Source organism: Diuraphis noxia, unplaced genomic scaffold (assembly GCF_037042655.1).
Source record: "Diuraphis noxia isolate RWA-SAM2 unplaced genomic scaffold, SU_Dnox_SAM2 contig0001, whole genome shotgun sequence".
In the NCBI taxonomy this organism is placed as follows: Eukaryota; Metazoa; Arthropoda; class Insecta; order Hemiptera; family Aphididae; genus Diuraphis; species Diuraphis noxia.
Window position 1 is genome coordinate 76406268 of NW_028301711.1, and position 25976 is coordinate 76432243.

Consider the following 25976-nt stretch of genomic DNA (forward strand, 5'->3'; position numbering starts at 1 on the left):
ATGCTTGAGGATTTGAGACAAAATATTGAAAAAGAATTTAAATCAATGTATAACGAAGCTGAGGTATACAAATTTTTATTGTCCATAGAAATTATTTTTATAATATAGGAAATAGGAATAGATATAGTATATTAATTTATAAAATATAAATAGAAAATGGCAGACATTTTGGATATTAACATTTCTATCAAACGTATAGTTAAGAAACAGGCAAATCGGGCAAATATATTTACTGAGGATAAGACGATTCAACCTGAAAATTACCATAGAATTACTATAGCAATACCATACATTGACTCTTTTATAATTAATTTAAAAGAAAGATTTCTTATACACAAAAATATTTTAAAAGGTAGGTACCCAAGTTACATTAAAATTTATATTTGTTAATAAATACTATTTACAAAAATCATAAGTATGGACTTTCTGTCTAGGTTTTCAATGTATATTTTCTGGCAACATTGACTTTCAAGAATTTGAAGAACTTGTACATTTTTATCTTGACACTGATGTTCAGACAGTAATTGCAGAGTTAAAAATCTGGCAATCAAAATTGAATTTAACAAATCAACATCCTACAATAGCTATAGATGCTCTGAGACTATATAATTCCTCAATATTTCCAAATGTGCATCAACTACTTAAAATACTGTGTACCTTACCAGTATCCACATCAACACCCGAAAGAACGTTCTCGTGCCTTAAAGGCTTAAAACATACTTAAGAAATACGATGGCTGAAGTAAAAATTAATAGTTATTTTTCGTCTTTAAGGTTGGTATAAATCTATTTTTGTATTTAATTTTCAGACTCGATTAAATGGATTAACGTTGTTATCAATTCATCGGGAAGTTCCAATTACGCCCGAAGAAATTCTAGATATTATGGCACATAAATCTAGGAAAATAGACATTATATTGTAAATTGACACATTTTGTAGAAAAAAATAAAATAATTTTTTTTATACAAATATTTTCTAGTTTTTCGGTGTTTATATATCCCCCCCCCCCCCCCCCCCCCAATGAAAGTTTCTGTCTACGCCACTGACCACAGTCACCACGTACAAACATTGCACTATTTGCAGACGACACAACAATATACAGTGAATCCCGCAACGTTGAAGCGATAACAAACAACTTACAAGATCACCTAAATCTATTAGCAACATGGTGCAATAACTGGAAAATACACATAAACGCTTCAAAAAGCTTAGCAGTCATTTTTAGCTCGCTGGACAAGAGGTTAACCTGGGGCCTCACATAGCTTCTAAATTACAACAAGCATACCAGCGCCTCTCAATGCTATTTCCTATCCTAAACAAAAAATCAGTTATACAAAAAAAATGCTCAATATTAATTTACAAGCAATTATTACGCTCACTAATTACCTATGCTTGTCCTATCTGGGGAAACTGCTCAGTGACACACTTAAGAAAAATACAAATTTTCCAAAACAAAGTATTAAAAATAATAACAAACGCACCATGGTTCATACGCAATGAAAATCTACATAAAGACCTCCGAATCATAAAAATTCAAGATCATATAAAAGCTCTTGCAGAAAATTTCCATAGTTAACTCCAAAACTCAACTGGCTCAATACACTTCAACTTACACATACGTCCATCACCTCAAAGACGACTAAAACGCGGTCGCCCGCACGATCTTATTCGATAATGCTATTAAATAACTAGTCACTACTATAATTATCGCTCTTAATTGTAATTGTAAATACTTAAATCATGTTAAAATTAGTCAAAAAAAAATAATGTTATTTATCCATAGATGTAGATAGCCTTATAGGCTAGGAATGTCTTATTATATAAAAAAAAATAAAGTATTATTATGCAATAATAAATATTTAAAACATTTTTATTTCCCAAATTAAGGTGATCTTGAAATGACCAGTATTGGTGTATTAAATGATTATGAGTATGTTCCTGTATTACAAGACATAGGTACCTGGAAACTTATAAATATTTAATCAATAGTAAATTCAATTAACATATTCTAACATAAGTTTTTATAATATTCACAGTTCAAGTTCCATCGTCATTCGTCTTCTAGTGGTACAGTTACTAAAGAACTGCTTGTTGTCCATAAGTCACACAGAAATGAGTAATTGAAAGATATAGATGTTTATAGTGATCGAGATCTTACGCCAAATTGTAAAAAACTGTATTACAAAGCAATGAAACTTAAAAAGAAAAGTGACAGATTACTACAAAACAAAAAAAAATTCAAATCTAGAGTTCAGTTGGCTGAAAAGTTTGCAAAATCTTGTACTGCTAATAATAATAATATGCCAAATAAATTAAACACAACAACACTTTCATTTTTTTCACTCACAAATTAAAACTCAAACAGTAAAACCTAGAGGACGCAGATTTTCATTACAAGACAAAATATTATCACTTTCAATACTTAAAAATTCTCCTAAAGCTTACCGGTTTCTTTCAACAATATTTGCTCTACCGTCAAAGAAAACATTAACCAACCTTCTTAATCATATTACGTTTGAAGCAGGAATCAATGATCACATTATTAAAAATTTAACGCATCAAGCAACACGATTAAAACCTAACGACAGATTATGGTCATTGGTTTTTGATGAAATGGCAATAGAACCAGCTACAGCGTACAATATAAAAGATGATATGGTGTGTGGATTTGAAAATTTTGGAAGAAATGAAAAAAATAGAATATTATGTGACCATGTGTTGGTATTTTTATTGCGTGGAATTCATCGCAAATGTAAACAACCCATCGCCTATTATTTTTGTCAAAGTGTTACTAAAACGCCACAATTAATTAAATGTATCAACGAAGTCTTCGAACTCTTCCCAAACTTACTGAAGCTCATATTATTCCAGAGAAAATTAAAAAATGAGGGTGTCAATTGCAGCTCAGACAATGAGCCAACGAGTAGCAGCAACATTAAGATTGATGACAGACTATGGTACATTAAAACATAAAATACATTTTTTGGGTTTGTTAGATTATTTATAATATTATATATTAATATGTTATAGCTGAAGATGGTAAACTATCAAACGCTCCTGGGACAGCAGAATTTCTTTTATTCATGGATATGGTGTTCGATTCAGTCAATGGTAGTACGATTATGTCAAATGATGGAAAGCCATTGAGATCTGCAGTCAAAGACAAGTCACCTCATGTTTCCTTCTGGTCTGATGCAATCAAAGTTTTCACCTCTATGAAGTTTGTCGATAAAGTGAATGGTAAACAAAGTACTCCACCTTGCATTAATAACTGGATATTAACACTCCGAGGTTTCACTTATTTATGGAACAAATTGAAAAACGTACATAAATTTCAATTTTTAATTCCTCGTAACATTAATCAGGACTTAATTGAATGTTTTTTTGGAAGTATTCGCAGCCATGGCGTCCGTAATACAAATCCTACTGGTACACGTGTCGTATGCTATCTACGGTCGATTTATAGGTGTCGTATACTATCTACATTATTAAAGTTATCTACACATTTTCCCATCCTATTTTTAATACATTACCAATTACGAAATAATTGTATTCGTATTATGTTGTGTCGTCTAGTATGTGTTCGGTGCTTAATAAACGATAAACGTGTTCGTATTATTATATAAACGTATTTGTATTTTTGTGTTTATTTGAGTTTTATGAAAATGATTAATTTAGGTGATTTATACAGAAATATTATTTTTAACGACGAATCTTGTGTCAAATTTTTAAAAGAACGTGGGTTATTGCCGAATTCAAATGTATGTACTAAATTAAATGCTATGGGTGAAGTATGTGGTGGTGACATGAAAGAAACATTAAAAAATAGTCGAAAACGAGATGCAACTGGTCAATTAGTTAAAACCAAATACATGAGATGCCAAACAAGAGGTGATAAAATTATTTAGGTAAGGTGAGAATACATTTTTTTCGCGTAGATAGCATACGACACAAGTAGATAGCATGCGCCGGTAGATAGCATACGACACGTGTACCATCCTACTTCTATACAATTTGTTAGTTCTTTTAAGACATTGTTAATCATCAATTTTAGCTCTGTAAAATCTATAGGGAATTGTGAAACTGATGATTGCACAGTGTTAGACAATTTAAAATCATTTTTAGAAGGTCCTGTAACAAATGAAAAAGCAGATGATCTATTTAATATACCCATCTCGTTAGATATTCCTAGTTCAGTAGTAAAATCAAAATGTAATACCTTCACATTTGGATATGTAGGAGGCTATATTGCACGTTCAATTTTGAAATCCATTGGTAATTGTAAATGTTGTAAGAATGATATAATTTAAAAAAATTTAGAGAACTCTTTAATCAAAGCCAGGTCATATACTAAGATAAGCCTTAAAAATCCATCAAAAATATTTGAAGAAATTATTGAACATATATTTATGATTTTAAGTTATTATACTCCACTTATATGTCATTTACCCAATATTTCTCTAAAATTAAATTTAGCTATTGAAATAAATGTTGAAATTAAATTAAATTGCACAGTTCATAATTTAAAAGATATTATTAATAAACAAGTTATAAATTTCCTTTTATTCACATACACAAAAAAAAATTAATTCACTTTTAAAAGGTAAAATATTAAATCATGGTAAAATAAATGACGATTTACAACATTTGGCCATTGATTATTATAAAAAAACATAAAGCAAAAAATATAAAAATTCATAATTTAAAACAAGGCTCTGTATAAAATTATTATCATTATCATTTAATATGAGGTATGTTGTTATTATTATTATAATTATTATTCATATTTTGTTATTATTTGTATTTATTATTAGTAATAACTAATTATATTATTATATAATTAGTATTATATTTTGTATTTTTTTTTATAAAATAAAGCTGTCTCAATAATATCATTATTAAATATTTGTGTTGTCTAGAATTTATTTATTATGTATTATTATGTACCTACTCATACGGTCATACATAGAAATTATTTGTTAATAGTTAATACTCAAATTACTTCTGAAACATCAAAATGGAATATTATGGAACATGATTTTCAAACAAATTGTATTTTGCCAATATTAAAATCATACATAATAATACTGATAATACTATAATTATTATAGTATAATAGATAGTAGTGATGGGAATAATCGAATGAAATAATCGAACCATTCGATTATTTAAATAATTGAATCAATTCAATTACTTTAAAAATTGTTCGAATACTAAAATAATCGAATAAAACATTCGAATGATAAAATAATCGAATAAAACATTCGAATGAGAAAATTAGTTGTAATAAATAAAAATCATGATAAAATCTTATCTAAGGATAAAATAAACATGTTATGGTAAAAATAATCGAATGCTTTTCTTATCCCACTTTTACATTTACTTATCTTACTCGTATACTACTAACTGACTACTGTATAAAATATATATATATATATATAATATAATATAATATAATATAATATATTATATTATAATATGGTTTATTTATAGTAGTATAGTACCACTATACCTATACCTCATTGGGCAGCCTTCAGTTGCAACGTATTTTTTATATTGTTCAATTATTAATAATATTATATTATAAATATAAATTTAATATTCATATTGTGGTTTACTGTGGGTATATTGAATAGAATAATTCACTTTATTTTCGATACCTAGCAAAAAGTAAAAACCGGAAATAAGAAATGTAATACAATTTTTTTATTTAAGGAACGTTCAGTATATAACTATTTAGCTCGAAAATAAAGCAATAAAATATCTAAATAATGATAAATACAAACTTATAAATAGTTTGATATTACAATTCGAATTGTAAAAGTATCATGCAATACGATTATTTCCAAAAATAGTTTTGACTAATAGTAATATAGTTATAGTATATATAGTATATATTATAGTATTAATAGTATTATAGAAGTAATAACCAATAGGCAATAAGAATAAGATACCAAAAACCATATTACGTATTATTAAATTATAATAATTTAATCATTGCGATTTCTGGCATTAGTCGAATAAGAAGTGTTTGTGACGTGTTGTAGTAAAATGGCACCTAAAAGATCGGTGGTATGGGAGCATTTTAAAAAAATTAACGAAAATTGCGTGAAGTGCCAAGTATGCATGAAAGATTTCAATTACCATAAAAATACTACAAATTTAAAAGGTAATAATAATAATAATATTAACTAAATTATAAAAAAATAAAAACGCTACGCCATAGATTAAGTTTTTTTCTTCTATGTAGTAACAAAATTTGAGGTTTTTATTTTGATTATAGCCTGTATTTGATGTTCGCTTTAACATCCTTTTTTTAATACAAATATCATGATTACACTGCAATAAAAAATTGTGTTAACACACGAATATTTTTAAATTACTTTTAAAATAGTTTTAAATTGTTAGATTTTAATTTTTTTTTAATTTATAAAAAATGCTTATTCAAAACTACTTGTAAAACGTGTGTGTACTGTGTAGCACTAGCATAGTAATTAACTAGATAAATATAATATCTGTTTACAGATATCTTAACTACACGATATCATAACTCATAAGGTTATAAGTTATAACTATAATTCATAAAACTAATAATATATACTGATTTTTGTTGTATTTAGATATATTATTATTCTTTATAATATATATTATTTTATTTTTATAAGAGTATTACGATTTTTCAATTGATTACATTTTTTTAAATTTCAAATTTAATTACTATTACTTTGTTTTAAGAGTTTTAAATTCCAATTTATTTATTTTTGTTTTATCTAAAGAACATTTGAAGAGAAAACACCCTGCACACCTTAATCCTATTATAGAAACTGAAGAACAATTAGATTTAGATGTATTATCGGCCGGTCCTTCAACTAGTTCTAATTTACAATCAGAACATTCAGGTTCTAATACGAGTTCACAGCAGCCCTGTACTTTACCTATACCTAAACGTTCTCGCCAGTTAGTTAAAATTATTTGGTTCGACTAGAGGTAATGAATTATCTGAAGTAGAAAAAAGTTTGATTGACAAAAGTCTAATCAAAATGATTTCTGTTGATTATCAACCATTTTCATTAGTTGATAATATTGGATTTTTGGAGTATTCAAAAAAATTACTAGGTGGGTTGCTGGCGGGGTATGAGTGTTAGTTCAAAATCAAATCGTACCACCAGGCGCGTTTTTACAAACCAAAAAATTAATCGAGTGGCCGTTCTATACTATCTATATTCTATGGGTCGAAGTATCAAACACATCGAGCGTCGGTGCAGTAGCACCTAACTATCGTGTGATAATCGGGGATATCGATATCGAATGTCGTATGAGAAAATTTTATTTTGCAATTTATTTTTCGTAACGTAATGTTTATCGATTTCGATTCTATGTGGTAAAGCAGACATAAAATGTCAAAAGAAAAATTTAAGCTTTAAAAAACCTTTACTTTATATTCTTAAAAATCTTTCATGAAAAAATTAATTGATATCGAAATTTTAAAATTCTATAAATTTTATTAGACATTAAATCGAATGATCAATGCTTATATGATGCTGAAAGCAGCTGCATAGCATATTATGCCTTCTGGCGGAAAGAGTTGTTGTTCATAAAACTTTTTGTCTTGTAGCAATAAACTATTTGAATTCTGCAATTTATGAGCATATATCTTTTTCCTTACAACTGGCTCTGGATCATCTTTCACTAGATCAGCATATACTGATGGCGGTAAAATCATTTGCAAAGGTTTTACTTTTTCTGGTGGCATAGACGTGAATGGTTCCACCAATCCCAACGATCCACTCAGTGTGGCCACCAGGTACTTAATGTAGACCACACGTTCTAATATTCCATCTTTGTCATTCATCTTATCCAGTTTTCTTATCCATGAGGACACTTTTTGGCGATCTCTACTGTCTGAAAGACATACAATACTATACTGAAATGCTTCAAATTCGATGATACGTTCTAGTTTTTATTCTTTGTAAGACATTTGTATATGAGCAGAAAAAACTAGTAAGATGGCAACAACAGTAGTCGCGGGTGTGTAAAAATAACAGAAATGTGAATCACAGTGATTTTGTTACATGAATAAAGAATTAGAGGTGTACCTATATAATAATATGGTACCCAAATACCAGTGAGTTCTGAACGAGCTAAAATGAATGATGTGGATAAAAAAAATAATAGAAACACAAATAAAATACATGAATTATGAATAATATTAAATTTGTACATTATATGTAAAATTTACATAATTCATTTTAAAATGTTTAAAACTGAGCTAATGCTATGTAGTGTAATTATGTAACTTATATCAGAGTTTAAATCGAACGTTAAATATTACATAATTCATTTACCTATTAAATACATCAAAGTTTTCGCCGTTTCTCGATCATAGCAATATAGTTGTTTATTATTTTTCAACGTACTCGCTGGTGTAACTTCTTCATCAAAAAATTTTTGCAATGAATCTACATTATCGAAATCGTTTTCTGAGGTCTTGAACGAACTAACGGGTACACTAGGATGGTCATCGGAAGTTTCGTTATCGTTTTCTTTAGTTTTTTCTATTTAATAAATGTGTCATGATTTCATTTTATATATTAATGGTTAATGTGTTTAGCTTACTTGTATTAAGGTTGTTGTCCTTGTTAGGCTCAAGACTTTTTACATCAAAATCATTCTGATTAGCCATATTTTTAAAATAATTGTTTTTAAAATTTAAAATTATTTAATTATTTAGTTGCTTTTGAATGTTTAGCTGTTTATACTGTAAACAATGAAACAGCTTTTTATAATATACATTGTTCTGGCTGAAATCTAATTAGTTCACATAATATGATTGAATATTAAATAATACCTACGTACTTATTTTTTTGCAGAAATAAATTAATTCCTTTATCTAATACATCGTGAAATAATGTGACGGAGTTATTTATAATATCTAATATTCTATATATTATAATGTGAAATAGTATATAATATTATAAAGTATAATTATATATCCATATTATACTTAAATACAAATTACAGGATAGTTGATTACTACAAGTGACATGTGTATTCATTTCGCGGATTATGAGATAATGGAATAAACATTACACCAAAGCTCATCAATATTTACCTCCTACCACCTGAAGACTGAAGTTATTCTCTATACTATAGAGAATTGCTATTTTCAAACAGTATATTTGCAGATTGTAATATACATTCTTTAACAATATCAGCATCTGTGAATGGCTTCATATGTTTAGCGAGCGTCCACCAAATGTTTAAAGAAGCTTGAGCACATTTCTGTTGCTCAGTCATTGCGTGATTCAAAATATTGGTCGCCGATTTATACTTCATACGCAAATTATCAAACGAAGTTCACTACTCACGGGAAATTTTTCGGCAAATGATTTATGTGAAGTCTCATAATGACGTTTAATAAAACTTTCATCACAGCTACTGTCTGGTGGCAAATTAAACAAACTGGCAAGGTCTCTGCCCGATCCGGTAAAATAAAAGAATATTGATACGTCCACTCAGGCAAAAATTGTCTGTTTTCAATTTCAACTTTTCTTCTCTTTTTATCCATATTCAAATAAAAATATTAGTAACTTAGAAATTATTTAACCGTATTATAAATCGAAAAAATAAATCAATGCAATTAACACGAAAAAAATTACAATGTAATACAACGGCGGTAATCGACGGACTGACTAGGTAGATGTAAAGTCAACTAGCAGTCACCCAATGACCCAATAAAAGTTTAGTGCTTTGCGACCAATTTATCAACAGTTGTCGGTGAAAACCAATAAAATTTAACAAAAATAATAATTTACAACTATAGCACATAGAATGTTGTCGTAATATGTGTGTGTTTTATTTTTTGTCTGCGGGCTGGATAAAATTTGTTCGCGGGTCGTATGCGGCCCGCGGGCCGCCATTTGGTGACCCATGCTATACTAGTCATAAGCAGAAATAAAAAGACTTGTCATCGATATGAAGAAGGAGGAAATTAGAGTAACTATTGATAGACTTAAACCAGCCTACATAATAGTAGACGACGATTCTAGGAGGATATTTCGAGAAAGGTTCCCCCATTACCATTTCAAAGGAGGATCAAAGGACACGTTCCGGAAGAAGAGTTCATTTTCCAGACCGTCTCCAAGTAGGATCTGTTTGACTCCGTCACTGGTAGGGGAGTGATGTGGCGACGTAAACAACGCACCACGAGTCGTCCAAGTTGTTTACAATATTGTCAGTGAATAATGGGAAATCCCATGTTCTAGAATATACGATAATTATTTCGTGAGGGTAATTTCGAAAAAGTTCTAGAACAATCGACGCATATATATACCTACGGGTCAGACGCTCAGTCAGTCAGTCCGAGAGTACCCTCCGCAGCACACCGTGAGTACACTACGCGACACACCGTGAATTATACACCGCCACATTCTCCACGAGATATTCCGCGTTTTATCCGTCATTGTAACATATATTGGTATTTGTTTTTCACATTTATATTCACACATATTTATGTAATATAGTGTTTATTTTTAATTAAATTAAATTGTGAGTGATTTTATTGCCTAAAACCCACAATGTCAACAATTTGTATCCAAAATATTAAACTTAATATCAAGGCTTTTGTAACTGATCAAGGCACACATTTTGTAAGTTTTTCTAAAAGCTTTTATGTTTCTCCTAACAAGCCATATTTTGAAGAAGACGGAAAAAAATTTTTACATCTCTTTACTCGGAATATGTTTTTTAAACATGACTTTATAACCAATGATTCAATAATAACTAAAGCCCATATTGATTCTTTTTACAATTATGTCTCTGAAAATAATCTTCGCTTGGCTCCAAAATTAAAACATGCACACATTCATCCAGGACCATTTGAAAAAACGAGAGTTTATTTAGCTGCCCAAATTTTCAGTAATACTTTTGCTTCTGGTATGTCAACGACTTTGAAGTCTGGTATTTTGCCGCCAAGCGCTCAATTCACTATTGATTTCATCAGTGATATGGACAAATTATTTGACATATTCAATTCTTTTAAAGCACCAAATCTCAAGAATTTAATAGACCATTTAAAAATACTGAATCACAAATTAATCATCTAAATAAAATGGCTGATGTTTTTAGGAACATAAAAGTTATATATAAATTGAATGGATCAAATATTACTAACAAGATGAATTTCATTAATAGTTGGTTAACTTCAATATCTTCATTAAAAATGCTGTGGTATTCCTTAAATCCAACTTAAGATATACATTATGTTCTTTATACTAGATGCCTAAATTAAGATAGTTTTGAAAATTAATTTTGTTATTTCCGCCAACAGCATGGAAACAATTTAAATCCTATGCCAATTGAGTTATCTAGGTCATTTAAAAAGATTTTTTGTGCTAATTATTTCAAACATTCCCCAGGTGCAAATTGTATTGAAGATTTAGATGAAATTTTAGGTTCAGATCTACCACAATCTGATAAAATTCTTAATTTTGAAGGATCTGATAAAAATCTTTTTAAATTTAAATGCATTAGTATTGGTACAGTTGATTTTAGACAACTTGACATTCCAGAACAGAATGCATTAACTTACATTTGAGGTTATTTAATGAGAAAATGCTTAGAAAAACATACTTGTGAGGGTTTTACAGATTATGCATATTATCAAAAAGAGTTTGTAATGATAACAGAGTTATCAATTAGAATTTAGAGGTTAGTTCACTATACAATACACATGAAATATAATAGTTATTCGTTATTGACTTGCGGTCATTAATTTACTATATAATTTAATTAATTAATGTAATGTTATACTTTTTGTTAAATAAATAATAAATAAATTTACATGGCGCAGTCGGTTTTGTTTAGTAAAAGGAAACAAATAATAATTAAAAAGTAGAAACACGTGGTTAAAACAAGTTAAAAGTCAAAATGTCAGAACACATCAGTCTACCTACTTCTTTTGACTTGTCTGGAAGCAATATAGCAGAGAAATGGAAATTATTTAAACAAAGGTTTGATATATATTTGATGGCATCAAGTCAACAAACGTGTGAAGAAAAACGAAAAATCGCTTTAATGTTACATTGTCTTGGCTCTGAAATTCTACCAATTTATAATAGTTTTGAATTTAATAAAGCTAACGATGCAGCTAAATATGATGCAGTTATACGTAAATGTGATGAATATTTTATCCCTAAAAAGAACATAGTATATGAACTACACATATTCTTTACAAGAGATCAAAAGACTGGAGAAAGCATCGATGAGTATGTAAAAGAGCTCAGGTTATTAGCAGCATCGTGCGAGTTCGGGAAGCTAGTCGACACATTGATTCGAGGAAGACTTATTTGTGGATTAATCGATAAAAAAAAAAAAAGAGAGACTACTAAAGGAGGGCAACATCGGATTGGAGAAGGTGTTGGATGTGTGTCGTTCAGATGAAGTAGTAAGAAAACAAATGTCAGCAATGGATAATGGCACCAACAATTGCAACGTTGAAGAAATACAGAAGCTTAAGAAATATGATCATCATACACAAAGGGGAAAGCAGATTGAAGAATCTAAAGGTAAGTATAATAGTAATAAAGATGTCAAAATTATAAATAATTGTAAACGATGTGGGAGGAATCATAAAATAAATAATTGTCCGGCTTATAGGAAAATGTGTAATAAGTGTGAGAAATTAAATCATTTTGCTAAACAATGTAGATCAACTAAAAGTGAGAGTAAAATTAATGAAATAGAAGAGAAAGAATTTTTTATAGGCGTTGTGGGTGAAAATAAAAATAATAACAGTGATAAAGATTGGATAGTAAAGTTGAGAACTAATGGTACAGAAACAGAAATAAGATATAAAATAGACACTGGAGCTCAAGCAAATGTATTGCCAAGTGAGATATTAAAATGTATAAATCCACAAGTATTAATAGAACCAACCAAGGCAAAGCTTAGCACTTATGATGGAAACAATATTAAAGTACTAGGGAAATGTAATTTAAATATTGAAATGGGAATTAGCAATAAAAATCAAAAAAGTTGTGAATTTTATGTAGTAAATACACAAGTAGATAAAAAGTAGCTATTCTAGGTCTTCAGCCTCAGAAATATTTCATACAAAATTTAAGTAAACATTTGAAGGGTTAGAGGGTGTTGATACATATATAGATGATATAATAGTCTATGGTAAAAATAAAGAGGAACATGATGAGAGGCTTAGAAAAGTACTTCAAAGAGCAAGTGAGAGAAATGTAAAATTTAATAAATTAAAATACAAATTTAATTAAAGTAAAGTTAATTTCTTAAGACATGAAAATATGAAATAACAAACGAAGGAGTAAAACCAGATTATAATAAAATAAAAACCATAAAGGAATTAAAACCACCAGAGAATAAAGAAGCATTACAGAGAATATTGGGGGTTGTAAATTATGTTGGAAAATGTTTACCTAATGTTACACAAATAAATGCTCCATTAAGAGAGTTAATAAAAAAAGATGTTATATTTGAGTGGACAAAGTTGCATAGTGACGCTTTAGATAAATTAAAAGAAATGTTAATTAGTGAGCCAGTTTTGCAATATTATGATAGTAAGCTACCTTTAACATTATCGGTAGATGCATCAAAGGACGGTTTAGGTGCAGTACTATTGCAAAATAATTTACCTGTTATTTATGCATCGAAATCGTTAACTGAGTCTCATAAAAAATATGCTCAAATTGAGAAGGAAGCTCTAGGTATTGCATTTGGATGTCATAGATTTCATCAGTACATATATGGTAGAAAAGTTAAAGTAGAAACTGATCATCGTCCATTAGAATCCATATTTAAAAAACCACTAGTATTATGCCCTTTGAGACTACAAAGCATTTTAATAAAACTGCAACAGTATGAATTAATAGTAAAATACAAACCGGGTAAAGAACTATTGATAGCTGACACATTAAGCAGAATAAAATCAGAAGGCGATAGTATATTTGACGATTGGGAGAATAGAGAAGTTGAAGTTACAATTGAAGAAGTGAATGTGAGCACATCAATTAATGAAAATAAACGTGAACAAATTAAGTTAGCTACAGAATTAGATAAAGAACTAAATTTGTTAAAACATTGTGTCATTGAGGGTTGGCCGAAAAAAAGAGAGCAATTAAATGAAGAAACCAAAAAATATTGGGAGTGTAAAAAATTGATAACAGTACACGACGGAGTACTATATAAATCAAACAGGATAATTGTACCAGAAAGTTTAAAAAGTGAAATGTTGAAAAGGATCCATTTTAATCATATGGGTATCGAAAAATGTAAATATAGAACTAGAAGCTGTTTATATTGGGTAGGTATGAATAAGGACATAGAAGAAGTTGTGAATAAATGCCAAATTTGTTTAAAATATAGAAAAACAAACACAAAAGAGCCGCTTGAGTGTTCGGAGGTACCAGATAAACCTTGGCAGGTTAAAGACAGAAAATTGACCATTTTGACACTTTTGTAATTACTCATGCACATACTCAACACTATTTTAGTTAAAAAAAAATAATACCAAATGATCCATCAATTGTGTCAACACTTATTATTTCAAAAATTTAAAACTTTAAAAATTTTAATCTCGCATAATTTTATAACATTTTATCGTTATCATTTTTTTAAAACTTTTTTGAACGAGACCATACATTTAAAATTCATATTATTTGAGTATTTCTTTTAAATTAAATTTCTGTCAAGTAGTTATAAGTATTGTTAGGATGAGAGGAATAGTGAACGGACTTTTTGAGGTGTACCCCTGTACCACTATTCTCCTCATAAAAACTGTAAATACTTATAACTACTTAATAGAAATTTGATTTAAAAAAAAAATAAAAAAATAATGACTGAAATTTAAAAAAATATTTTAATAAATTTTTAAGAACTATCTGAATTAATGAGTATGGACACTATAATTGTATCATTCTATATTTAGTTGTTTTTTTTAACAATAAATTCGTGATATTTTAGACATAAAGAAGATAAACAATTGTATTTTCAAAATATATTATTTTCTTTATTGTTTCCAATTTTGAAATAAAACTAAACTATTCTTATTAAATTATTTGTTTACTTTTTTTATTGCTTAGTAATTAAATAAAGAATTACTCAATGATAAATTATGTGTTATTTGTATCCCAGAAGTGTCATTATATTATTTAATATTATAATATATATATTTATATATATTATTGATTTATAATTGTTACATTTAGTCTACACCATTATTGTATATTAATTATACAAAATAAAGTACTAAAAAAACCAGTATTTCACCCATGACCGTATTTAGGAATTTGACATCAAGGGGCAACCAAAATAAAATACGCCTCATTAATCATTATACAAAATACAAATTTAAATTATAAAAAATTAGCCATCCTCTCCTACTCAGCCGCCCGGGGCAACAGCACCCTGTAGCTCCCCCCTAAATACGGCCCTGATTTCACCTCATAAACTATTGAATTTATTTAGATTATGTATTTATGTGTAATTGGTATATTGTAACATCTTGTTGGATATTTATGAGTTACTCCAATTCTCAATAAAGTTGCCAAATATGGTTTTGCATTAGGTATAACTTTTTATAAATATATTGTGAAAACTTAACTTTAAATTTACCTACATTGCTGAATAGTATTATTCTTTTAAATAAAATAAGAAACTTATTTTTATTATATAAGTTGAAGAAAAATCATTAGTTGTTCACCATATACATTGTGAATATAGAAAATATACAAGATACATGATACATGTATCAACGATACTTCTATATTTCTAATCAAATTTTATTTACTATTAAACTTAAAACACCTATATATAATTCACTAGACTGTCAATACATAAATACTTTTAAAGTCAAAATTATATTAAATAATGCAAAAAGTCAATAGGTGCCTGGTACACATTATAACTATAATAACATAAATACACCAAAATTAATAAATTGCATAAAAATTACATCTTAATTTGTACTTATATATAGTTCTTTTATGTCTAAAATTGGTTATGGACTTATGGTCAACAATGAATATACAAATTAAATTGGCTATGGTCTTATGGCCTTATGAGTGGTTAATTTTTAAATTAAATGTTATTTTTATGAATAAAATATTGATAGCCTTTCAGGAAAATTAAATTTTCAAACGTTTTGTCTGATAGATTAGATCTACCGGTTGAATGCACAAAACTAGCAAATTAAAATAAACGCTCAACAGGAGCAGATGAACATAGACTTGTATTATATTTTACAAAACATTTTTTATAGTTGGATAATTATTTAAACAATATATAGATTTGTTATTGTCGTTAAAATAAGTAATTAATTCTAGTTTATTCTTTGATTGCTAATTGATATTATCTAATACCGAAAATTGAAATGTCTTGGTACTATTCAATACACATTTCTACAATAAAGTATCTTGTATCTTTTGGCAAAACATTTGGCGTAAAATGTATCATGATACATGGTACTTGATACTTTAAAATTATGTATCATGATACAAGATACAATTGTACTTGATACTTGATACTGCCCAACCCTAGCTGTAGTGGTGTGGTGAGCGTGGTTTTCCAGGTGCTTGGACCCTATTGGTTATCAGGTGGGTGGTTGGGTATCGATGTCAAAAAGAAAAAAAAAATTAAAGATATTTTATAAATAATAATAGGTAGGAAAGTAATGAATATTCATTAAATGTAAGTGTAAATATTAATTTTAGGCGGGTAGGTGAGTCGGTATTCTGTGTTGGGCCCCTGGTCAAAAAATAGTTCACCGCGCCTGGGTGCGTAAAACATTTAAATTTATTAAAATCTATACTTACTTTTTCAATTGGCGGTGCAACACGATTGCGGACTTTTTACCTTTTTATATTTGAGAAAAAAACAACACGATTGCGCACCTTAAATATTTTTTCTTTGAGCAAACACAAATATTTAAATAAATTTACCAACATTAATAATAACTTAATACGTATACCTATAGTAAAAAAAAACTCTTATAATATATCACAGTAATTACGCGTCAAAAAAAAAAAAATATATATGTGTGTGTATATAATAAAAATCAAGTTCTTATAACTTTTTAGCACAAAAACGTGGTCCTAATGTTAGCAAATAATCATTTAAAGATATTTCATTATTTTTATATTTTTCCCAAGTGTTAATTATAGATGCAATATTCTCTTCTTGCTCTTTACGAGGCTTGTTAATATTTTGTTGCTTTATACTAAATATTTTTAAATAAGTTTCACTTTGAGTATCCAATAAAATATGTATAACTTGGTGAATAGATGGAGTAGAAGTATAAAACTGAGCATTATAGTGGCTATGGAAAGATTCTGGCCCATTGGTCGTTCTTGCCTCTGTTGAAGGTTCAGTTGCCCATAAAATCGGCGGGTAAGCGGCATCAGATGATATTTAATTGTTCAGTATATAATCAGTAAATTCAAAATTATCAGTAGGGCTATTTTCAATTAAATAAGTAAAACATTCTACATCTTCTGAAGGTAAAAATCCAAGTGCAAAAAATTGTTTCAACCAAACACCTAGTTCAGATTTTGAATTATAGTTTTTTAATAAATTACTGTCACTTTGAATTTTCCTGAACCAAGATTGGCCTAAATGAAATCTGCAGGCCATAATTTTGCAGTTTGGGAAAAAATGTCTAACAGCGTCGTGAGCACTTTTTTCAAAATCAAAATGAAAATTTGAATACTTTAATGAATTTTGTATATCTATGTCGAATCTTAAACATAAATTAATAATTGTGTGCCACATTTGTATATAAGTTTCAGTTGATTTTGAAATTAAAAAACAATAAATTACAGGAACATAAAAACCATTTTGTAATATATGTATTGAATACGTTGTTTAAAATATTTGGGTGTATATGAAAATGTTCCGTCTGCAAAAATATGAGAAGATTGACTCAATAGTTCAAGATTAGTTTTGCAAGTGAATATAACTGGACTTGAAGTTTCTTCCATGTGACAAAATAGTTCACCAGTATTAGTTATAATATTTTCACGACCATCAAACAACTGAGTTATCGCTTCCTCTAAAGATTTTGGAATTTTTTACATATTCTTTCTACGTTTATCATACATACACTTTCTCCATAACTTTATATCAGAATAAACCGGTTGAATATCGTTTTCGGTATTTCTAAGTTCTTGCCTAATTATTTTATTTGGCCTAGTGAGAAGATCATTTTCACATTTTCTTTTTAAACGAGAACTCACAATATGCCTACTAATAATATTTTTTGGAATCACCTTATGTGTGTGCTCATTTAACATATTTAACACTTTGGTCACATCCTTGTCAACGAGTAAACTGGCAGAACAATTTTTATTTGTACAGTTATACCGAATGTTCCCACACTTTTTCAGAACTTTAAATTCACTATATTTATAATCTTCAACTAAAATACACGGCTTACCTTTTTCTGTTTCAAATTGTTTTGGTATTTGTTTCTCCATTTCCCCAAAACAAAATTGCACAAAAATAAAACGGAAATATACACGTTGCACAATTTAGACTGTCACAATTTAACGTTTAGATAATATGACGTGAGAATGTGACCGACGATTATCACACTATAGATCGCTTTAACGTACAGTATTAGTTAATTATCAATCGGATGTGAATACTCGTACGTTGGAAAAGCACAGCCACTAACATTTATCAGTTATTATCGGTTATTAGAGTAATAAAATATTATTAGACGTCATATAACAATAGTTATATGAATTAATATAGGTGAGTTTCTTAAACTATAACCATTTATTTCAAATTATTTAAATATTTGTGTTTGCTCAAAGGTAAAATATTTATAAGGTGCGCAATCGTGTTGTTTTTTCTCAAATATTAAAAGGTAAAAAGTCCGCAATCGTGTTATGTTTTTTTCAGGTAAAAAGTCCGTAATCGTATTACTGCCTTCAATTTATTGGACATCGATTGTACTGTATGATTTATAACATCAGTGACAACACGATTCTTACTAAGGACAAAATCCTAAGCATCGCAATTTTAATATTATTATTATCATTATCCATTTTTATTTTTATTGAAAAAAATTTTCAAAAAAGTAATAACTATTGGAAAACAAATTAATAAATAGCACCAAGCACTAACTGGCGTCTGGCACTCTGGCTGGCAAGTGGCAAGGATAGAATATTCAGAAAATCAAAAATCAGAATAGGTACTAAATAGTGGGTACTAACTACTAATTAGTGTAGTAGCCAGTATACTGTATAGGCATTAGGCAGATGAAAACCATGATAAAGATTTAAAAAACTGCGGGAAACAATTCATATCAACTATATACGCGATAACAAAATTAATTAGAAAAGTGGGGGTAAACCGATCTATATCCCGAATTTCTATCACGATTTAAGATATACTGGTTCACAGATATATAGATAATAAACTAGATTGCTAACTAGTGATAACAGTCGACGCCAAAAAAGGTCATGGTGGTTGTGGGCTCTGGGGTCGTTATAAATACAGTCGATTACAGCACCAAAGTGTTATCATTTTTATTTATCATTGTTATCACATAATAAGGTATCACCTGATAGTGTCACCTATATCTAAATACCTAAATCTTACTTGACAAAATAAATTATTATTAAATTATTATTAATAATTATTTTTAAATTATTACAAAATTTATTTTGTCATGTTAAATATTATAATAATACAAATTAGGTTAGGTTAAATTAGTCTTTTTATTTAGATGTTGTTTTTCGTGTTTCGTCTATGATGTAAGTTAAATCGATTATTTTCAATTCTCGACATTGGGCTGGTATATTTGAAATATTTTCATTGGTACTCGAATTTGGATTAATAGAGGTAATGGCATTTTCATTATTTTCATTTAAAACTGTAACACTGTTTCAAAAATGTTTGTAGTAAATCTTCAAACGAACATCCTGGTACATAAATAAATAATGCACATACATGTTTACATGGCCAATGATGTTTTTTAAAATCTAAACATGTACAACTGGGTAATTGAAAATTTACTAGATATGAGGAAGTCACTTTTACTCTTTACTTCGATCAATAATTTATCCATCTCTAATTTTTTATTTTTTTTTTTCATGATAGATATTCTGAGCTATAGCATATCGTGAATATACATGTTTAACAAACGTTTCTGGTCGTCCGTGTAAAAATGAAGGTATTTTATTTGATATTTGTTTATAATATGATGAAAGTTTGTAATTTTTTGTCTGATATTTACTTAAACTTTGTGGTAAAAACTGTTCAATTATATTTTCTAATATACATACTATTTAAAGACTTGTCAGTCTGCATTTTTAAATAAAAACTCTTTAAAAGTTTATTTTGAGATTCTACTCCATTATTTATGTATATTCACGATATGCTACAGCTCAGAATATCTATAATGAAAAAAAAATTAAAAAATTAGAGATGGATAAATTATTGTTCGAAGTAAAGAGTGAAAGTGACTCTTCCTCATATATAGTAAATTTTCAATTACCCAGTTGTACATGTTTAGATTTTAAAAAATATCATTGGCCATGTAAACATGTGATTGCATTATTTATTTATGTACCGGGATGTTCGTTTGAAGATTTACCACAACAATTTCAAAATAATGTTTTCATATCATCTGATCCTCGGTATTCAATTACTAATAATACAGATCATGAAATCAAAATTCAAAACAGTGTCACAGTTTTAAATGAAAATAATGAAAATGCCATTACCTCAATTAATCCAATGATTAATAGAACCAATGAAAATATTTCAAATATACCAGCCCAATGTCGAGAATTACTTAAGAAAATGATTGATTTAACTTACATCATAGACGAAAAACAACATCCAGAATTGTCAAAAGAACTAGATACTTTAAATAATGTCCATAATAAAATGGTTATAAAGCATAATGGTTTAACACTGCTACCTAAAAAACGTAGTTCAACAGTATTATTAGATTTACCGAAAACACATAAAAGACCTAAGACCTAAATCAAAAGACTAATTAAACCTAACCTAATTTGTATTTATTATTGTGATTTTTTATTTTATATTTTTTATTATACTTAATTGAGTTAATTAACGAATTAGAACCACTGAGAACTAAGATTATAATTATAATTATAGTATTATATTAATGTTGGTGACACTATCATATTATTGTGATAACACTGATAAAATAAAAATGATAACACTTTGGTGCTGTAATCGACTGTATTTATAACGACCCTGGGCTCTGTAGTGTTATCATAATAAGTAATAAGTAATATGATTAACGTGATATCTAATATATCATTTGACGCGGGCCCGCGTAATAGCCGTTTGAATTCAAACGGCCTTTGCGCGGACACCCGCTCAATTACTTCTCTTTTCAACCGCCAATCGACGACGGACGACACGCGATAAGCGCGCCTGGAACGGTCGATCCGCCGAGACTCCGAACCGGTCGACAGTAAAGTGAGTTCTCTGACCGACACTGAACGACACGCGAAATTTTAAATCGTGCCATCGCGGCTCCTAATATACCTCCCACCACTCCACCAATTTAACATGTAATCTTTATCAGAGTTGATAATGTGATACGTGTCGTGAATCGTGAATCGCACTATTATAGCCCCCCATTGTAAAATATATAAAAATGGAAAATCAAGACGCTGAGGTAAATAAAATAATGTTATAACAGTTTTTCTGTGTATATGATTCAAATGTATTAAAGAGAAGAAATTAATACTACTCGTTTTTGAAATTGTTGTTTGTATATATTTACTGTATTAAAGAAAAGAAATTAATACTATCCGTTATTGAAATTGTTGTTTGTATATATTTACTGTATTAAAGAAAAGAAATTAATACTACCCGTTATTGAAATTGTTGTTTGTACTCGTATATGTACTATGTACCTATAATCAGGGATGTTGGTTGTGTCTATAAATCTTTGGCAAGTTAATGAAAATAATTAACTTAAGAGTATATAAGATCAATAAGTTAAAAGTTAAAATGGAAAAAATATATTAACTTAGTTAAAAAAAGTTAATCTATTTTTTTTTTAAATTAGTATGTAAATCACATAAAGAATGAATGTTATTTCCTTTCTAATCTAATAAAATATATTAATACAACAAACAAAATTATGTTATCAAGATAAAGAATAGAAAATATGTTTGTGTTATTATAGTATTGGATTATTTTTATTTTATACTAATATAGCAATATTTTTTTAAGTCAACTAGGAAAAACTAAGTTATTTCAACTGTAAATTAAACTAGTCAAGTTCATAAGCTGAACACGATATAATTTTATAATTAATTGATGTTAAATTTACTTATTATGTACCAAGTGTATTGCATAAAGTATATGTTTTAGTTATGTGTTACTTGTATTTATTATTGATCGATTGTATATTAAATTTACCAGTTATGTATTAAGAAAATAACATTGATGTTAACATTTTGTGTAAATAATAAATAATAATGTTGTACTATATGTGTTTTTTTGTACCTACCGGCTTCCACTCGGTGCAGCGCAGCAACCGTTTACCGCGGGAACTACTAGCTTGTTCCGCCTAAGAGTATAAGATCTATGTCACAATCACGATGTAGAGAAGATAAGATGACACCACTCTCGTATCTTTCAATGTTACAATATTGACGCAAAAAATCGCAGCAGATGGTAGTTCAGAATTGATCACCAGAGCACGCTACCATTCGCACGAAGGCCTTTATTTTTTATACGAGTCGTAATGTAGATTATTTATATTTAAATTTTATTTATTTTAATTGTTATTCAAATGTCAATAATGTGCATGCCAATATAATATATTTTATGTTATATTGTATGGATTATTAAAATACACAATTGTTTTGGAATCGTGTACCAATTATTACGTAAAAATTGTAATAATATATGGTACTCACTATTCAGCCATATTGTACAAATATATGGATTTAAATAAAATGTATGATACATATATGTACAAAAATGGAATTAGTAAATAGGTACAATTTAGAACAATAGGTAAAAGGTACTGGTACTAGTCAAACTGCTAATAAAAGCTCAAATATACTGATACTACCTACTAACCCAAGTCCCAAACAAAAAATATTAAGTATGATGTAGAGAACTAGAGAAGATAGATCTACAATAGAGAATTGAATATATTATCAATTAAAATAATTATATAATATACATAATAATAATTAATAATACTTATAAATTGATAATATTCTATTTTTAATTCTCATTTAGGTACCTAATTGGTTATTTACTTGTACCATCTAAAGAACTTTATGAAATTATTTATATACCAAGTAATATAATAATATATAAATATATAATAAATATAAATATGCAAATAATTTACATAGATGTACCTATTATGTATTTGTACATTAATTAATAATAATTATTATTAGTTTTAGCTCGAAGATGTAATTTGCTCAATTATTGCAAAAACTAAAATACAAAAAAAATGTATTATTTTTAATATTAGATGAGCTAAGGACGCTGTCTTTAGGACAGACAAATTTAATATAAAATTACTCGGGTGTGATGAACATGTAAATGCATTAACCAAAAATATAATAGCATTTTATTTAAATTCCCGAATGTATTTTGTATGCGAGAAAAAAATTAAAAACAAAAAAAACTTAGCTAAGCACTAAGCAGTCTAAACTCGTATTATAACAATGTAATATATAATTGTTAAAATATAATTTTTAAAATAAAACTTCCTTCATAAAATCTATATTACATTGTACATAATTGAATAGAATAATAATTACTTACAAATAATTCTTACTTGGTTAATATCCTAAATTCTTAACTAATAGTATCGAAAACGACAAAAATATATATAATTAATAAAGAGTGGTTATTATTACTTGACACAAAGTGTACTCACAGACATGAATGTAATAAGTGTAGATTAATTACCTACTCACAGTTATGTAGTCGTCAAAAATTTTTGAGGGGCCCGATTTTTCTTGTTGCATAACCTGCGAATAAAGTTTACGCACGCCTATGATTCGTATCGATATCATTATTACAAAGTTATTATTCTGGTGCAGGGTGTGTAATTATTAATCTTGGTAATTGTATACTTATCCACCTTGATTTGGTGAATTATTATTTATTTAGTTAGTGATTGCATAGTGTTGTATATAAAAATTGAGTGAACCTAAAGAAAGATTGTTTTTAAATTATTTAAAAGTGGAACTTAAAAGATCGAAAACTTCTGAGGATGAAGATAATCTTCAAGAAGTGAGAATTTAATTGCGTTCTAAAAATTTGTTTTTAGTGAGTTACCTATCTAATTATATTCATATATATATTTATTGCTTCAGATACCTGTAAAATCCCGACTACATTACAATTCAAAAAATGATAGTTCTACTTCTAGTACTTACTAATTTAGATTCTATGAATGATGTAAGGAAATTAAATATAAACAAATAAAATTATTATTTCTTAACCTGTTACTAATTGTTTGTTTTAAACTAGTTTAAATTAAGTTAGAATTGAATGTACAAGTGAATTAAATAAAGAACACATTTTGATTTTTTGTTCTTATGATATAAGTTTGTATTTTGGACAAAGCTAGGAAGGTAAAATTTATAATTACAGTTTAATTTGAATGTTTTCCCCACAGTTCACAAACTATTAAAATACTTAATTATTTTCCTTGTAACTACAGCATCGGGACTTCGGGAGAAAGATCATTTTCTACTTTAAAGCATTTAAAAACATATCTTAGAAACATAACGTCGGAAAATAGATTGAATGGTTTAGCGCTTCTAAATATTCATCAAGAAATTAAAGTTACAGCTGACAACGTTTTAAACTTACTACTACCTAAAGCCAGAAAATTACACTTTAAAGTAGATTATTTATTTTTATTTTTTACTTAAGGTAGTGTAATAAGTATATTCAAAAGTCTGTCATATTTTTTTATTTTAATCAATATTTATTTATATCTCTTATGATATACAGACAAAAGTTTGAATATTTATTTAATCATTATACAACTCTAGTAACTATTTATTCTTATTTATTTACTTTTTAATAAATTAAATTTTATAAAATTATCAATAAAATATATAATTGTATGATAGCTGATAGTAGCTTATTATATTTATATATCGTATATATTTTAGGACCTATTATTTTTTGGCCATTAGTGTCTAGGACTAACAATAGTGTTAATTCAAACCTCCTTTGATCCCCAGCTACCATTTAAAAATCCTGGGCACGCCACTGATAGTGGTAAATTATAAAATGTTACTTTTATACTTTATAGCTGACACAGTTGCTGGCTTGACGTTGTTCACCCGACGTCCCGAAACTCTGTATTCGCCTGAGAGTAGGGATAGGACAGTAAGGTAGTGAGGTCCAATTCATATAAGCTTTTGTACTTAGTACTTATTATTTGTTGTTATTGTTTATGACCATTATAAATATCATTAAATTGAGATTTAATTTCGTATTGATTTCTGGTTTTTGATTTTGGGTTTGATAATAGCTCAGTATCAGTAAATTGGACGAATATTTAAACGTTAATAAGTCGCAAATAGATTACTTAAAATAAATACCTTCTGTTAAGGTTAAAAAAATTTTTTATAAATTTTCGTTATTGAAAATAAGTATTCCCATTTGAAAATTGTAAGTTGATAGTGTCTTATCAAATAAGATAAGCAGTTAAAATTAAATATATTAAAATAATAAAATCTAGAAAATGTAAAAAAAATGATCTTCAAATTCTTTATATTTACCGAGATATTGACTGGTTCATGATAAAGTAATCACCCTGTATAGGTGTATAGATTATTAATTATAAAATATTACACCTTATTCAATATTCAAATAACATTATTTTGTATTTTTATTAACATTCATATTATTCATAACTATTGAAGTAAGATTTCACAAAATATTTTAGTTAAAATGTAGCG

At 27.9% G+C, this 25976-nt stretch overlaps 1 protein-coding gene and 1 pseudogene across 1 annotated transcript; one reads left to right on the plus strand and one right to left on the minus strand.

Moving 5' to 3' along the window:
* Positions 1-922, plus strand: LOC149061743 (52 kDa repressor of the inhibitor of the protein kinase-like; annotated as a pseudogene).
* Positions 923-7531: 6609 nt separating this feature from the next.
* On the minus strand, positions 7532-8683 carry LOC107169387 (uncharacterized). Its single transcript, XM_015519112.1, has 3 exons — positions 8617-8683; positions 8346-8555; positions 7532-7902 (listed from the first exon to the last, which is right to left on the minus strand). Exons 1-3 carry the CDS (start codon positions 8681-8683, stop codon positions 7532-7534), a joined length of 648 nt encoding a protein of 215 aa, XP_015374598.1.
* Positions 8684-25976: the final 17293 nt, after the last annotated feature.

Excerpts from the sequence above, each read along its gene's own strand:
- LOC107169387 (XM_015519112.1), bottom strand. The coding sequence starts at position 8,683 with ATGGCTAATCAGAATGATTTTGATGTAAAAAGTCTTGAGCCTAACAAG. Across the intron at positions 8,556-8,616 it reads GGACAACAACCTTAATACAA|AAAAAACTAAAGAAAACGAT; the intron begins GTAAGCTAAACA and ends TTTATTAAATAG. Across the intron at positions 7,903-8,345 it reads AACTTTGATGTATTTAATAG|ACAGTAGAGATCGCCAAAAA; the intron begins GTAAATGAATTA and ends TATGTCTTTCAG.